The 18,305-nt window shown below is 39.3% G+C and overlaps 1 protein-coding gene across 2 annotated transcripts in view; it reads right to left on the minus strand.

Moving 5' to 3' along the window:
- Window positions 1-7,809: 7,809 nt before the first annotated feature.
- Window positions 7,810-18,305, minus strand: part of TSHZ1 (teashirt zinc finger homeobox 1) — a 55,822-nt gene continuing 45,326 nt past the window's right edge. Inside the window, exons 1-2 of one of the 2 annotated variants that reach the window (XM_041408152.1) lie at window positions 15,472-15,482; window positions 7,810-12,367 (exon numbers count right to left, since the gene is read on the minus strand). In XM_041408152.1, coding sequence (XP_041264086.1) covers window positions 9,183-11,948 — 2,766 coding nt within the window. In that variant the 5' untranslated portion in view covers window positions 11,949-12,367; window positions 15,472-15,482 and the 3' untranslated portion in view covers window positions 7,810-9,182. Of the gene's footprint in view, window positions 12,368-15,471; window positions 15,483-18,305 lie in introns of those variants that run through there. The other variant, XM_041408151.1, reaches the window with a different exon arrangement.

Raw genomic sequence — 18,305 nt, forward strand, 5'->3', positions numbered from 1 at the left:
AAACATCTTGGCGATTTGCATTTATGTGTAGATAGTCTGTATGTGTGTATGTGTGCACACATATGCTTGCATATGTGTATGCCTAGATCAAAATACTTTAAAGTGCTTTACTGTATCTTACTACATATTGTATAGCATCAGTGGAAGTTTTCACTGTGCTCACAGAAAGGTGTGTGTGTGTGTCTGTGTGTGTGTGTGTGTATGAGAGAGAAGGAAAGAGCAAGAGAGACAGACGGAGAGAGGGAGAGAGAGTGCACCAGGAATTATCTATGCATAAAGAAATTAAAAGAGAATATTTTTCCAGAGCAATTGAAGCCCATCTCCTGAACAATGACGACAGCTCCTCATTTTCGACAACAATAGAGGGCACGTAGGAGTCAGCTCATTAGAATATCTGTGGCTCTTTTCTGTTCTCTCTGCATTAAGCCCCCATAATGTCAGTTGTCACTTATTAATGACAATTAACTAGTAATCAGCAGTGAGACTCTTCGAGGTGGTCCTTGCCTGACAGGTGAAGAAAGAGAACATTGCGTAGTGCCATGCAGTGACATGGAACCTTCAAAGGGAGCACGGCATTTCCATAAATTATTTCAGAAAGAAATTTTCTTTTAGACATTCTCTTTAAAGCATTAGGATCTTTAACCCTAGAAGGACTATACGGTTGCAGCTGTCCTCCCTCCCCCCTCCCCTTATCACTAGTATTGGATAAAATTGGAAGGCAGCCTGATCTGTCATGTAACCCAATTCCCATCTGGGGCTGGAATAGCTATCAACCCACTCTGCTGAAACTATAAATACCTTCCCTTGGTACTCAACCTTAAGTGCTCACTTAAAATGATGCCCAGATATCAATAGTGAAGTTGCCAACTGTGAGCAGCTAGGTGGATGGCCAGTAGAGACTGCAGCACATCTATTATAAAGTCTTTAAAAATTAAATGAGTCACAAGCGCTCGATTTATGTACATGCATAGCCAAGGAAATTGCACCATGTTCTCCCCTGTTTCCAATGGTTTTTACACTCCCTTCTTATGCCTTGTCTTAAAATTGGTGGCAGCATGTGTTCTGTAAAAACACTGTTAGCATGTGTTTTTACAGAAACCAGCATACTGAGGCCCTTGGACTCTGATTGCTGTTACAATACAAATTTGATGTAGTTATTGCTCTTAGAAATACAGAAAAACAGAAGTGGGGGAAAAAACCCAACCAGCAGCAATAAAACAAGCATTAAGTTTTCCCTACACAAAGCTTTCCTCTCTGTTCCTCTCCCCATCGTATGCAACAGCAAAAGCCCTCATCATCACACTTCACTCAAACTCTTTGCTCAGGCTTCCATCCTTATCTCGCCTCCTTCTCTCTGACCCTCCAGCTTTTGAACAGACAATGCTGTGAAGCCTTTATATTAAATATTTCAGCTGTCCACTAAAAAACCCTGAGACTAATTCAGCCTCATTCCATGTTTTTTGCAGGAGGTCAGTGAGGTTCCCAAACATCACTCAGGCATGCTTATGTCTCCCAGCACAGAGCCCCTTTGAGCTTTACCTAGGTCTCCTTTTGTCTCCTAAAAGGCAAGCAGGCCTTCCAGCCTTTCCCTTTTCACCCCTCCCAGTCCTAGCTTTGAAAATCTCTGACATCTGCTCTTGCTAATAGCAATTATTCTTCTATTATTTCTTTACCCCACCTTGTCCTTCTTCTCACAGTGGATGTGCAAGCTCCAATTCTTTTTGTGTGCTGCTTTTACCCATCTGATGGCTGCTGATCATTAGACTCCATTCCCAGTCATTCCTAAGTCCTATTTCTTCTTTGCACTTTTCCAGACTTGCAGTTGTCAAAGCACACTTAAAAATGTGAAATGTGACACTCACCAACCCCTAAAACTCGGGTGGAGGATATCCCTGTGCAATGTTAAGTCTAGACCTGCTGCCTTTTTTAGAGCAAAGCTATCTAGTTTTTCACATTATCCCGCCAAAGAAAAGTGGTGACAAGAAATAACAGACAGTTAATACTAAATGCTACAAACTTTAGCAAGGTAGCACTTTAGAGACAGCCAACAACACAACTCTCCCTTGAACATAAAGACACACAGTGCTATACAGTCCCTTCCTGGACCACACTTCGTCATCAAGCTACATACGCAGATACTACTACGTGTGATTATTAATACAGCATGTCCACTGCAAACATGCTGAGTGCATTTGACCTTGGACTATGAAGTAACATATCAGTTGTGGACAGTGTCTGAGCCTCCAAGTGTTTTTTAGAGATGGTATTTGCACATTAATAAACTTAAACCTTGTTTACTGGCAGAATTTTCCAGTTAAACCACTACAGCTACACTGGTAGCATTACACAGTTTCCCTGCCACAGAAGCCCTGGGCAGATTTTCTTATTAGAGAATAAAAGTGGCTTTTTCCAGTTTGGCTTAAATTGCTTCCAAAGTACTTTGGTCTAAATTGAGAAAAACTCCAGAATGAAAATGCCCAGGGAGTGACTTATACCAGTCTCTTACCAATGAGAAAAGCCATTAATGAATCTCACATTCTCCCTACAATGGGTCTAGCTTCACCTGGAACATGAGGTGAACAGAACTGCCCTACTACACAACTTTTTCACCTTTGTAAGTACTACGAAATTAGATGTCAAAGACCCTGAAGCCAAACAGCAGCAATTTCAGGAGCCGCTTGTATTTCTACATATAGTGGGTTAAGCTAGAGTGAAGAAACATATGAATGAAGCGACATTTCTGAAAACATAAAACTTTTTCAAGATCAAAATCCCCTGCCATTCTGTTGCTGTCCCTCCCAGTCCACCCTCCAACTCCTTGCAGAGCAATAGTGGCTGGCAGAGCCACTCTGCCAGTTTTCCTTGTTACGCTGGAGGCTGGGTGGAGAGTGCAGAGAAGATGATGTTCTTGACACTGAACCTGTAGCAGTGCTTCCATGACAACAAATAAGATGTTACACGTTGGAACCGTGCAGTGACAAACGAAACCTAACCAGGACTTGAGGAAGGCAGTTAGTTTTGATGGAACACTGCTCCTCAGAAATGCTCAGGTTAAACCACAGTTTCTTTGCATGTCCCAATACACTGTGCAATTCCTGGAGGAAAGAGGAAAAAATGGAAGAAATATTTTTTTTCAGAGACCACCTTCAGGAGTTTACAGCAATGGTCTCCACTAGCTGCAGAATGGGGCAAGTGGTATTTGATTCAAGCTGTCTGTCTGTATCTGGGGACAATGTCCATTGCCAAGATAAAGAAACCTATCCTGCCATTCAAAAATACAAAACCTAGTAATTTTAAGTAATTCACCAGGACTGATATTTGGTCTCACAACTGCTCAGTCTTGAGCGTCCAAACCTCACTGAAAGGAAAGTCAAGGGGTGAATGGATTCTGACCATGGTGATACACAGTATGATATAATGAAACTGAAGTGTCAGCTGGCAGGTTAATACATTTTGCCAAACTGATTTAGCACCTACCAGTCCACCAGTGAACTTATATGAAAGAGACTGCTTGCTCTCAGCTATTGAATCTTCTATCCCAGCTCATACTGCATGGAACTCAACCACTTGTGATGATAAGTGTTCTGGGGAGTAAGAGCATGTGCCCGAGAGCATGCTCTAGTGGCTACACCTCTAGCTGCTGGTCATGAGCTTTGGGCATTATTTCTGACTATGTGACCTGTAGCATGCTGCTTTCTGGATTTCATCATGGGTGTCATTTTTGGGTAGGAAATACAGGAGCCATTCCAGCTTAGTGGTTCATGATGAGCTCTAATACAAACTTCAGTTTGTACACACTCTTAAAAAGGTGGCTTTGAACAAGTTGTCATGCATACCAAGAGAGGTGACTTCCACCTGCATGACCCTGAAGGTTGGTCTGTATTTGCCTAATGTGTCCCACCAGCCTCTAGAATTTCATAATGTAGGCAGTTCTGAGCAAATGAATCAGCTCCGGACTCCTAGAAGAGCAGATGGGTTGCAGGCAACCAGACTCCAACCTTCCTTCCTCGAGTGACCATGTGGCATTTAACCACAGGTGTCTTACATCTGACAAGCCTGGTCAGGAACCTGTCAGGCTTTAACCTGCAACTTCAGACAGTGCTGACACAATCACTCTGGACTGAATACAGTACGCTCTCACTATATTAAATTGGTTCAGATTTATGCTATAGTGATGGTCAACACATTGTGCCCTGAACAATTTTGTCTGAGAAATGCTTCTTTAAAAAGAACTAATAATTTTAACAATTCATTTTCCCTGAAAGTCTTACACTAAGAAGTTTATCCAGAGGTGAAAAACATTCCAATCCTTATAACCTGGGCATAACTAATCAAATTTAAACTTTTTATTTTTCACAGGAAAGGGAAAAAAACCCAAGTAACAACTACAGCAGCTAGGATAAATCTTACTAGATGCATTTTGACCATGCTGATCCTGATTCAGCAGGTCACTGGACAGCACTGCAGAGGTGTTTAAAAATAAGGGATCTTCACAACAGAGTAATTTGAGCTTCTCATTCCTAGTGGGAAGGTCTACAGCTTTTATAACCATTGCACATTCGGATATTGGTTGTCTGAAAATAACTAGGTCCACTAGTTATTTTCACTATCAGTGTTTGCAGTCCTGACCTCCTGGTGCTAAACTATTCTAAAATCAGTTTTGCTATATCACTGGTCAAAAAACAGTGTTAATGAAGATGTGGGATAAAGAAGCACATTTTATAAATTATACTAACCTCAGGTAATCTGCATCATCTTAGAATTGTAAAATGTTCTCCTTTTTAACAATACATCCAGTTTTGGATATTGATATTTTCACTTAGCTATGATATCACCTTCTACTTAGAATAGCATCTTTCATCCCAAAATGTGGTCTCTCCATCTACCTGTAGGATGAAGCTGAGTACACACAGTGATGAAGAGAAGCTAGACAAAGCCACATGAAACATTACGAGAAGAAACTCAATCAGAAGAGAAGGGAAAACAAAAATTTGGAGGAATTATATTATAGAGATTAGTATCTGGCCAGTAAATTTGGGTTAGCATTCTGTTCTCATCCACGGACCGAAAAGGACCCTGCTTTTAAATTTCAGTGAACAGATGGTGAAATCCCACTTCCTGCTACTCTCATGCTGGGAGAGTAACTCAATACTGCATCAGCCAGGAGACCAACACCTACAGAGCTGCAAGAACACTCCGCATGGAAACCGGCTTCTCCTTGGAGGTCTCCTAACCAGGACCCCTGCCATATTATTTAAAGAATATCACACATTCAAAACTGAAATGGCTTTGGAAAATGCAAGCAAAGGCTGATGCGCTGTGCCTTGATTAGTCTAACACAAGATAATATGTATATTTTGTGCCTTTATGCTTAATTGCAATTGCATTTTAGTGGCTTCCATGAAAAGGATGGATTATATTTGGCATCATTATTACAAGTGTAACCATCCAGAGAAAGCTGCAACAAAGTTATGTTGCAGAAGACATTAGTGAATAATCCACAAAATACTATTAAAAAAAAAAAAAAAGGTATTTCATTCAGTACTAATGATGTTAGTACACAGATCTCCCAAATTTCCAGTGGTTTGTACCAGCTTTGAAACAGCAACATAGAAAAATGCACCAAAGCAGAAATCAAACCTGTGAAAATATGCAAACCAAGATCTTCTGCTCTGAGAACAGATACAAGCAAAGGTGTGAACACCAGCAATGTAATGCTGGAAAAAAAAAAAGAGCTTTATACATTTCTGAACAGAATCAGACACACTAGATTTTGCATACATCACAAAACACGTATACAGTCTTCCAGAAACTATGATGGAGTTTAAAAATCTTCAGTTTATTTTCTTCAAGATCAGTCCTGAAAGGCTATGTGGTCTCTTCCATCCAGTAGCTTTAGAAGCTACTCATAAAATAGCACAAACTTACTTTTATTGCAATCTTATGAAAATAAAAAAGAAATAAACATGGAAAAAATTCTGGGAAAAAGAATAACTCCATTTTGAACTCTGCAATTTCTTTTTTAAAAAGGAATTTTTTTCTGAAATACAATATTTTTTTCTGAAATACAATATTTCAGATTTTTTTTCTGAAATACAATATCTGAAATACAATATTCAAACAAAAATGGCAAAAATCCAAATAACAAAGATCGTACTGTCACTGTACTTCATTTTCTTAAGCAGGTGAACCATCAGAGCCCTCCAATTTTCATCTACTCCATATTTCAGTCATAGAAAGTGAAGAGTTACATCAGCATAGTCACCAGGTAAAGCTGCTGGATTATTCTAAACGGACATTCTTCAGACGGTGGCACAGATGATGAGTGATTGTCCAATTCTGAAGCTATCAGAACTGAACGGATTTAGCAATGTCATAAACACCTCTCCAGGGAGTCACCTGGTGTTGAGAACTCACTTTACATGCCGTGTTTCAAAATCAGTTTTAATGGATTTACATTAGATTCAAACCCACTTTAGAGCTATTATTTCTCCCTTTCAACCTTTTCACACACTACTGCAATGTACTACAGCATATTTTATAATCACATGTTTGCAGGCCTGTGGGAAAGTAAACAAAACTTCAAAGGGTTATTATTTAAGGACTCTGTATTACGGCCATAGGCCTGACTGTTTTTCTTCCTCACCACCCCTTGGGCCCAAAGCACATAATCATCCAGTAATTGAACTGAAATGTCTAAATGGCTAGATCCCCTGAAGGACATAGGTAGTTAGCAGTGGAGAAAGTAAGGGACATTTTAAAAAACCCTCATGGCACTTTCCTGCACTACTTAGAAACACCGTATAAATGTAACTGACCTGGACCTGATAGGCTTTTACAGGAAACAGAACAGTGCATGGATATTTCTGGAGCTGTAGCTAAAGTAAAGATTAAATGTTGAACCATGCTGTATTTGGAAGCAAAGATCTTACATTTAAATTACTTTCAGAAGAACTGAGAAGAAACAGAAATATACATGTGTACACAGAAGTATTTATAACATGATAGTACCACTAATACCACGTGAAAGCAAACCCCTTTAGGTCCTCATATTTAATAGCCCATCCAAAAAGTGTAATGGATAGCAGATCCCAGGCTTTCATACACTGTAACTGTCAAAGCACTCAGGAGATAGAGAAGTGAAGGCTCTGACAGCTCTCTTTTACATTCTAAATGACATCTGCATTCAACAGAACAGAAATAAAGATTAAGGGAAACACCTGATATGATAGCGCTCAGCTTACCTCAAAATGCAATATTTAAAAAGTACAGAGAAACACAGGTCTGCCTCCTTGTACTGTAAGTAAAAACTGGTGTCAAAGCCTCTGAGGTCTTCACCGCTGCCAGAGAGGCAGCACTGCAGCATCCAACAGACTGCAGGGCCAGGAGCCACAGCCTCTGACTATGGAACTGCTGAGATCAAAAGGTGCTTCACCAGAGAAGGGAGGGAGGGAGGAGACGGCCTTTGAACGCACACAGAAAATGGCTACAGGTACACACAGTGTAAGGAAATTAACTTGGCCAAAACCTTTGCAGCCTCTTGTACCCCAGCGAGGAGCAGAACGCCCCTCGCTGCTCTGGCTATGCACCTTTTGCAGTGAGTGCCTGCTGCAGATCCCTTCCAGGAGGTTACCAGCATTACGGCTTTGAGCGAGACACGTCAGCACACAGATCACGAGAGATGATTGCAAATAGATTTTCGCTGGTTGATTATATAAACAATGCCTCTTATAGCTGGAGTAACACCTCAAAGGCAATATAATGACGACATGACAATGTATGTAAATCAAGAACTGCATGTGGGTTTATTTTACACTTGAGAAAACAGTGGATTTAATTGTGTGAACCAAAATGTACTGTACAATATTAATGATAAAACATCAAAATGTATAATTCATAGTGCATTGCTTGCTTTATTTTTATTTATTTATTTTTTTTGTCAGATAGTTCCTTTAAGTACATGCATCTGGAAAGATGCAGGTGCCAGTAAAATTCCTCTATTTATATCAAGCTGCAGGAACTAAATTTTATTCAAAAAGTGTGGTTTTACATTATATACACAGAAATTGAATATAAAATGACAATATAAAAAGTTAAAAGAGAAAGCATACAGCCAGAAGGTACAAAGAAAGTTGAACAGTTTAAAATGGTACGATATGTAACATGTAATTTTTTAAGCTGATGCTGGCAATTTACAAGGAACAGAATCCAACATTTGCCCCATTTTTTTTTGTTTTCATTTACCAATGCATCACACTATAGAAAGGTCAGCTTGTACCAAAGCTTAACATTTGTAAATAACTATAAACTGCAGTATTTTACAGAAAAAAAATAATAAAGGAAAGAAAAGAGCATTTTTACATTTGTTTTAAATAACAGCTTGCATACTTTTTTTTTTCTTTTGCCAAAAAGTGGCAATTCTCAGCATCCAGAGGGTTTGGGCATAGTGGCAAATTGGCTTGCTTGTTTTTTTAATTATTATTTAACTTATACAGTTGTGGCTTCCTAACCCCTTGAGTACTACACAGCTCTCCTTCTTCCAAGGACTGCATGCACAATATCTTCACAAACCAGTTCTGCATTTAAAAAAAAAAAAAAAAGGAAGCTCATTCATTAAAAAAAAAAAAAGTCCTGCTTCCGACACAGCTTTTATTTGAATGAAATGCCTTTAAGCCTTTTGTTTTATTTTGTTTTTCCTTATTTACTTATTTAGTCATTGGGAAAGGCACAGAAATGCTATTACAGTTCTCAGAGGGTTAAAACTTGACACTACCAGGTTCTGTGACCTTTATTGTCATGGCAACTTTGTAATTTTAGGATGTCTCTTTATCATTGTTCTTTGTGTCTTTCTTTACGGCTAAATTAATGTCTCTCAATAGTGTCTCCCACTATATTCTACAAAAGATAGCTTAACATCAAGGACAGATGTTGAAAATAAAGGTCAGACTTTGACTCACAAAAAATAAAAACAGAAACAAAAAAATAACCATGCACAGATCAGACAAAGAGCATATAAATATAACTACAAAATAAGTATAAGAAAAACCAAGGTCCAGATAGGCAGTTCAGCAACAAAAGTAAGACTGATTTCAGAGGCTCAGGTCAGGCCTAGTGCAGTACTATGAAGAAGTTTAGTGCAATGTTCCTGTGGTCACTTGCATACCTGGCTGCTTACCTGGACGCTATTGTTTTTCTAACTCAGTTACATAGATCAGATGGTCCTCTGGGGACTTGCCATGTGTTTTACTAAGGTGCAGTTTGACTGCATGTTTGCTTGCAAAAGTTCGGTTACAGAGCTTACATTGGAATGTGGAGCCTAAGTCCTCCTCAGCAATTCCAAGTGAGCCCAAAGTCTTGTTTGCGAGGACTTTTGAAACATTCTGCTGTTCTTGAATCTGATTAAGTGGCAACTTTGACAGATCCTTCAAACTAAACCCTAGATGTGTCTCTAAATGACTTATGTATGTAGAAGCAGTCCTGAACTGAGAGGCACAATCATTGCAAAAGAAAACAGGATGTCCTGTGTCCAAGTTCTTTAAAAATTTAGTTCCACCTGTCCTCCTTAACTGATACTTCACATTGGCCAGCCAGTGGCTAATTGTGGTCATGGAAAGACCAGTAAACTTAGAGATGTGTACCCGCTCTTGTGGACCTAGATCCGACATAATGTATTTGCCTTCTGGGGTCTCCCTCAAGCTGGAAGCAAACTGGGCTTGAAGGATCAGAAGATGCTGAGGGTTCCAGTTGGACTGCCTGCCCTTCCTCTTGTGTACTGGTGACAGTTCATCCAAAGCCTCCTCAAAACTGCTCCCATCAGCATCAGACTTCTCTGACACGGTAGAGGGAGTTGAAGACTTGGGTGTCAAACGTCCCGTGAGGTTCTTCACCATATCAGAAATATCCAGCAGGGCACTCTCCCTCAGTGGGGATGAGGCAGAGTCAGTCACACTGGAAACAAGAGGCTTGTTTTTGGACTTAGTTAAATCAATAGGTTGATCGCTGTTCTCATAGTAATACCGGTCAATAGCATCAGCCTGCTTGACTGGAGTGCTTGGGTAAATGGGTTTGTCCAACATGCTGTTACTAATTTTGTACAGCATGGCCAAAGGGTCCAGAGAGGGGCTTACTGGCTTAGAAATTTTGCCTAAGTGGGTATTCATAATGGACTGTAAAGCGCTCAATGGATTAATGAAGGATGGCTCAGGTGAATGATCTGTGATAATTCCTAAATTGTTACAGCCATTTGCAACCTTTGTTTTAAGTGGCTCTGTACCATTTGGCGTATGTGCTTCTGCTGGACTATCCTTTTTGACCTTCTGAACTTCAGACTCAGAGCTCTTCTTTGGCTGCTGTTTGTTATTTATTTCTTCTGCTTTTGGGAAGTCCTTGTTTTCTTTAGCAGCAGGTGACATGGGTTTAACTGGAGAACTCTTCTCCTTCTCCAAAGGCTTCTCTTCCTTCTTCACATTGATTTTACCTGTAACTTTCTCCACTAGTTCCTCCATAGCAGATACATTGCTCTTGTGAGGTGGGGGTGTGAGATTGCCTGGGGAATGGATGAGTGCGTTGTGTTCTGACGACAGCGATTTCACACTGCTTGCGTAGGATGGCTGCATTTGAACACTCTGCACTGCAGGCTGAAGGGGTTTGACTGTTCCCGGCAGCTGGTAAGCTGCATGGATACTGGGATATCCTCCCCAAGAAGGAGCTCCATTCTGGGCTTTGCTGATGGCTGTTGTCACTGTGTTCTCCAGGGATTTCAATATGTCTATTCCCCCTTTAGGACTATCATCTAGATCCTCCTCTCTGAGGTATTGATACAAAGTTGTTGGCTCGAATTTCTCTGTAGAGTCCTCACTCTCTTCTTTAATCTTTTTTTCTGTTTCAGTGACCACCAGCTTTTCCTTCTCTAGGTCTTTCTTTTCCTCCGAGTTTGTGGAGCCCGCTGGGGAATCAGGCTGCTTTTTAATGTTGGAGGCTGGTAGCCTTGTATGGGTGGTGGGTGGAAGAGGTATAGACTGTATTTTCTCCTCCACCACTGGGTCCAATACTAGTTGTTTGCCTTTTTTGGAAGCAGAATTGGTCACCTTCAAGAAATGACCGGTGACCATCATGTGAGCAGTGAGCTGCTGCAAAGTATCATGGGAACTGCCACATTCCATGCATTTCAGTATTTGGGCTTTGCGTGCCTCAAACTGCCAAGTGTAGCTAGCACCATTTTGATAGCCATAGCGGTTGTTCGGAGTCACGTAGGGGTTGGCAGTTTTCTGATCCTTTGCAGACTCACCCAGTGAAGCTTCTGCCGTGATCCCTGTCGGCTCAGGTGAACAAGGCGAAGCCAAGTCCTGAAGTGCTCGCTTTTTGGTAGAAGGGACCAATTTGGTGATGGCTGGTACTGGCTCCTTCAGAGGCACTTTCTGGTAATGCTTTGTTTTTATCATATGGACGCTGAGGTCTTGCAAAGACTCAAATGAATGCCCGCAGTACATGCACTTTAGCACTTTCTGGGCATCCTCTTTGCCTTCCATTTCCATAAGTGATCGTTTCCTAGGCTTTGACCACCGCTTGGTCTTATCAGCTTCTTTATCTCTGTTGTCATCACGGTAATGTCCAGTTTCATTCATGTGCACTGTTAGCTCCACCAGCGTGTCGTAGGCTGCGCTGCAGTCTTTGCATCGGAACTTGCTGGCGCCAGTGAACACAGACCCATAGAGTTTATTGTTTTGCCGGTAAAGCTGCACTGTGCTGAAGAGACTCGGCTCCGGGAGAAGTCCATACGATGACGTCTGCTGCAGAGTTTTAGCCAGCGCAGCTTGGTGCCAGTCGTAACCCGAGCCACCACTGTTACTATTACTGTTACTAGTGTTACTGGTGGTTGTACTGGTACTAGTGTTGGTACTGGTAGTACAAGTACTCTGGGAATTGGCATTGGCGTCAGTACTGGACATGTTTTCATTCTGGCTGATTCCGTTGTTGCTGGTGGTTGGATTGGATTTCTTTAAGTCCAAAGCTAAACTGGACCAGCAAGTCTCTGAAAGCAAATTTGCATACACAGCTTTTATTTGTGCCAAGCTGTCCTGTGGATAGGAAACATTGTCTGTGCACTGAGGATCCTCTTTCTCTTCTTTAGAGGAAGTGCTTTTGAAATGGGCCAGCTGATCGCTGTTTTCACTAAACGGCGAACCATAGCCTGCATCCTGATTAGTTGCAGTGCTGACTGGGGAGTTCTGGTAGCTTTGAGCCTCTTTGATCTCCGCTTCTTCATTGCACAAATACTCATTCTCCTGGATGTCCAGAGACAGCCCATCATCTTCCACGCTGTCTTCATCTATTTCTGCTGCTTTCAATTCTTCCTCAGGAACATATGCTAAAATACAGGAGGGGACATGGGGGAAACAAGACAATGTTATTGAATGCGCACATTTTACATGGCTCTCCTGCACTAAAAACTAACCATGAAGACAAATTTTGAAGATACATCCAAAACCCAAACTCACCACCACTCACATACTCCTCCTATAAATCCACACACTCTGTCATGGTTACAGTTTGATACCAGTGATACTGAAGAATAAACTTTGACTTCAGCAGTAAAATATGTGCCAGGATCACAGTAAATGCCATAATATCAAAACTAAAATCAAACAAAGAGCCTACTAAACTAGTTTTTATCAGTTTTTAAAAATGGCCTGGTACTGAGCTATATTTCCTGCACTACATATGTATGTGTAATGCATTGCAGCTGACCTGCATCCCTCAGACCATGACACTCAGAATCACTGACTTGACCGACTCTATCTTGTCAGTTCTGTCTTTTCTTGCAAACTGGCTTTAGCTACAGCTTCAGGGGCCATTTCTGTGTCACTGATACCTGACTCTAATGAAGCCATACAGGGCAAGAGTGTCAGGTCAGCTGTTCCCAGGGTCTCCTGGTGTCTGGCTGTACTGCGTCCATCTGAGAGCAGAACAGCTTTCATTTTTGAAAGGTGAGAAGAGAAGCAAGACTGATTGCTTTCTGAAATGGGAAGGATGTAGTTTGCCTCCTGTTATGATCTGATATGGGTCCTTCATTTACCATTTTGAAAAAAAGCAGTCAGAAGCTAAAAGTAAATGCTAGAGATTAATTTCTCAAAGCAACAAACAAAAACCTTGAGATCTCCACTGCAGCTTGATCACTGGTTTATGGAAAATATAAAACTTTGCTATTGCATTGCTATCTGTGAAACTATATGATCTCACCAAACTATGTGTTTATCTATATCAAACTATTTGTTAAACTAGCAAATGTGATATTCATGAGCAGATGGCCATTACATCAAAACACATTTACTCCAAGGGCTCAATTCACAGAAGTGACTTACATGTACCTAAGTGATAAATGTACACTTTCATTGCAAAGCAGAAAACATAGTTGTACACATTTCCCTCCAGTTTTGTAAAAGAAGCTTAAAAAAATCACAATGCCAATGGAATGTATATAATTTATAAGAATGTCAAGATAGAAAATACGGATTATGAACAATTTTCAGTAACTGAATAAAAAAGTGCCTCCTTGTCAGGTGAACTCTGCAGCAAGTGATGCTGAAATGTGTCCTGTGTCCTTTCATGCTACAATACTGAAAGCAAGCCAGAAAATAGGCACTCCTGCTCCTATGTGGTATGAAGAAAATATGTATTATTATGTTAACAAAGCTGAGGTCTTCTTCAGCTGGGGGAGCATAAGTACGAGTCAAGCTTCTTTTTGTACACAGTTGCTAACATATTCTAAAATGTCTTTTCTGAAAAATAAAAAGAATCTTCTTTCATTGTAATATGAATACTCTTTGAAACATACTGTGGTCAGTACTGCATTATGTATTCACCTTTGCAATTCAGTCTTAATGCAGCCCCTAACTGCTTCAGCCTGATCTTTTAAGATGAAATAGTAAAATACTCTATCTAGTATGGGGTTGTACTGAACCTTAAGATGCCCATTGCATTTTTCACCTTTCCCCTAAATGTCAATATTTTCAGACAATAATTTGACCTTTTAGTTTTTAAAAAAGTTCTAATCAGGGCCCAAACAGATAAATCAGCCTCAAGTGTTTTCTAATAGGTTTAAAAGGACAGGTGAGTACCAAGTACAATAAATAAAATTCAGAAATAATCCCGGAGTCAAAGGCCAGTAAGATGCCAGAAAAGCATTATAAAATCAGATGAAAATATTCTCCAAAAGGCATTTTGTCCATAAAATGAAGAATAGAATGCAGAAGTAGTAAGAGAATTCAGAAGACAGTCAGCTTCCCTGCCCTGCAGCAATGCTGCTGTTGGAACACTCTGCAGATATTTGAGGATGGTAGGACCGCTGCAGTTCTGAACTTCAGGTACACACATAGAATTCACTCCCACAGCTGCAGTCTAGGATCTCTTAGCCCTCTCATTCAAAATATCTTTTTGCAGCAATTTTTAATGACAAAAGACATTTTTAAGTTTCAGAAAAGCAAAGCACAGTTAAAAAAGAATATGGTTTCTAATTTTGAAATTATTTTTAAATAGAAAATAAACCCCTCTGAGAGCTAAAATGCACAACAACGGGCAGTTACCATCTGGCATTTTTATCAAGAAAAAAAAACAAAAAAAAAAAACAAAAAAACAAGTACAAGCTAAAAAGTACAAGGACACACGTTTTGAGCTTTTATGAACAGCTTTCTTCTCACTAACCACAGTGCAACTATGCCACTTTTCTCTAATTTTCACATCCAATATTTTTAATAACTAGGTGCAAAAAAACTGTTGTAAGATGCTGGATGTTCCTATAGTTGATACAGCATTTTGTAAGGATCCATATTAATTTTTTGCTTACATCTCTTTACTTAATTCTATATTACATATGTATGTAATATGTATAATAATTTTCTATTTTTATAATTGCTATATATAACCATCTATATATCTGCTTAAGTAGAAACTCTAATGATCCACTGCCGTGTCTTTTATTTTTCATTATTTACTTATGATGGCGTTTTCTCTGTTCTCATACTTTTGCACTGTATCATAAAAATAAAAAGGAGCTAAACCACACAAGAAACATTATAACTACATGTAAGGTCCATGTTAAACTGCCATAGCAAAGAAACTGAATGTCAGGGTGAAATATCCATCTTTTACTCACTTTTTCTATTCTGTTGCTGAGACTAGTACACAATTGAGTTCACTCCTTTACCAACATATACTGCAATATAAGGGTTAAGAATGTATAAATGGGCAGAACAATGATTTTCTATGATTTCTGAATTTAAGCCAGTTCTAAATAAACCCTGAATTTATATGATATGCACACCCACATGTCTGTACATGTATCTAAAGTCTCAAAGAAATAATGCTTCTTAACAAAAAAAGAGAATAATTTATCTGTAATGTTTAATTTCTATCTTTGCAATTAAAAAAATAGTCTATTTAACTCCTTTGGTTATCATAGGATACAGACAATACCTGTTCATTCAAAACTACTAATGCTTATGAGATGAATAGCAGCACACTCAACATATGGTATTTTGCAAGGTCAGTGCAATTCTCTTACTGAAAAGGTTTCTGTAAGAGCTAACAGAGAAGCAAACAAAAGGAAGAATGTTAACGTCTAAAAACATGTACATTTTACTAAAATTCTCACAGAAACTTGACAAATAAATAAAATCCAGTATTTTAAACATAGCAAAAATATTCCTATTATAATTACTTGCAGAGAGAAGTAATATATTCTACCTTAAATAAAAGCATGAGATCTTCAGATTCTAAATTACAAAATGTAGACCAACAGACAACGTATCTTTCTGTGAACAAGCAACTCTCAACAATCTTTTCCAGACATTCCTGCATCTGCAAAGGTACTGCTGGTTTACACATGTCCCAAAACCACACAAAAATATCAAGAGCAGATATAGACAATGATCCTCCTCAACAGTAACTATATTCAAAGTAGAAGAAATTACAGAACATAGCGTCAGCTTTTCTCTTGCTTCTCATTTGTGTCTAGACAGACTGAAGCAAATGCAAGGTGTAAAAGAGGGAAAAACCTTCAAATTCCAGACAACTAAAAATTAGGGTGGGAGGCATTTTGTATTTATTTTCTTTCTATTAAGTCATGCTGTTTTTTTTTTTGCCTATAAAATGTGCCTTCTGGATGCCAATGTTTCCCCATAGATATACTGTCATCTTTGAGCAGTGTTAAAAGCTGTGCATTCTAATCTAAGTGGACATGAGATGCTATATATTGTACATGTGAGTAGCACAGCACATTGTGTTTGCTTCAGTGAGAATATTTACACTATAAATACACATCCATTGTTTGAAAGAGCAGACAGAGATCTGAAATGTAAGGATGTGGTTAAAAATACAAATATTCTCACATAAAACCTTTCCACAACCTTGGAACTATGTTTTTGAAGGAATCTGTCTCTGCAGAGGTATTCTTTTCCATTCAAAAAGGGATTCAACATTGAATAAATTATTTTGAAAAGCACCAAAAGTAATAATTGTATTTGGTTTTAGTAGTCTACAAAATTAAACACAGTAAGCTCTTCAAGACCCAATTTTAAATCCTCCAAATAAATAAATTTATTCAGAAGAAACACCTAAGCAGTGAAAGTCACAGTTCAGTAAAGGAATTGAATACTGAAATAATTTTCACTGAAATACCTATTTCATAGTTTTGACAAATAGGGATAGGTTTAGGTCTAAAATTCTTCACTAAATCAGGGCCTACTCTGTGACTAAACAATAGTGGCACAATGTGAGTGTTCACCATTCTTCAAGAGATGTATTGCCACAGCTTCTAATATTTACCCAGCCAACAGGAGACAGCAGCTGCAGAAGTTTTCACAGCCCACACTGTCACCTTGCACAAACTGCACTCCAGGCTGGGGGTGATTTCCACTGCACACAAGAACACAGTTCATATCTTAGGAAAAAAAAAAGTACAGCTAAAAAAGACAATCTATAGCCACACATCTCCCTCATTATGGAAACAAGAGGCAGATGAAAAAACCCAAATCATTTACAGACACGTTTCCAGAATACAGAGTCATGAGAATTTTACAGAAGAATCCAAAATCTCACATTGTGGGGGTTTAACATGCGTGCTGGAAGATTTGCGAATCTTCTGTATTAGTATATACAAATGTTCATACAAAATTCTGGCACAGATGCTACAAATCTGTGTGCATGTGTGTGTGTCTGTATTACAGTGTCACTGTGGTGGAAAAATATGGCTTAGTAATGACAATGGCTGAGAAGCAGCAGAGAATATGAGACAACCAGATAACCTTACTACAGAGGGTTGTGTCTTTCATTTCTAATTGCAGCAAAATGGGGGGCAAAATACTAGAACTGCCTACCCTCTAATTCTAATGCAATGGGTCTGAAAAGTAGATAAGGTACTGTAACAAGAACAACCTCCGTGCTTCTAGCAGGTTGAGTGATAACCCTTAAAGGCATCCCATTAAAAGCCAACAAAAAGATTCTTCACCTCTTTCTCTTCTCTTCTCTCCTCTATCCCCTTAAAATGAATGCTGCAAATTATTAGCCAAGGCTGGCAATTGGAGAACGAAGCAGCTTGCATGTGGGTATATTTTCACAGTGATTCTAATCTGAGAAATTTACTTGCTCTTCCCCTTCTATCTGATAAACTATACATTCAAGCGTTCTCATTAGTGTTCGGATCACCAAAGAGAGCTGGAGATGAATCAGTCCATCCACCCCTCCTCTCCCTGCTCTGTCGAGATTATTTCATTGAAATGTTCATTTTCATCCCTGCTGGCAACATTAGAATGGAAGTATTTAACCTGTTTCCATTACTTATACAAATTACCATTATGGGGTAGGACAGATGTTAGAATCATGCCACATAACTGACTTCCATACATTCTTTACAGGGAGGATAAGAAGAAGGAAAGCTGTTAGATCATATTATCCAGTCTCAATAATGTTCTCTCTCCTCCCAGATTCATTAACTTCCAACATCAACGTTTCCCTTTCTTTCTGTGTGAAAATGCTCCGTCTCCTTGAGCTCATTTAATTTGGAGCAGGAAATCTTTGTCAGAAATAATTTTTTGATCAGGTGCTCTAACTAAGGGGCGAAGGGGGGCTGGGGAAAGAATAAAGAAAAGGGGGGGAAAAACCCAACACCTTGTCGAAAATGTTATTTCTCTAACATGGATGATGAAAGAGAAGTCAGTTAAGATGCTGGTACTCAAAGATGGCTGTCACTTCAGATAGGGGATGGCACGACTCACCTAGACAGGTGACGCTTTGGTGGAGAAAAGGCTTGC

Source organism: Onychostruthus taczanowskii, unplaced genomic scaffold, assembly GCF_017590055.1.
Source record: "Onychostruthus taczanowskii isolate IOZ18803 unplaced genomic scaffold, ASM1759005v1 scaffold29, whole genome shotgun sequence".
Classification (NCBI taxonomy): domain Eukaryota; kingdom Metazoa; phylum Chordata; class Aves; order Passeriformes; family Passeridae; genus Onychostruthus; species Onychostruthus taczanowskii.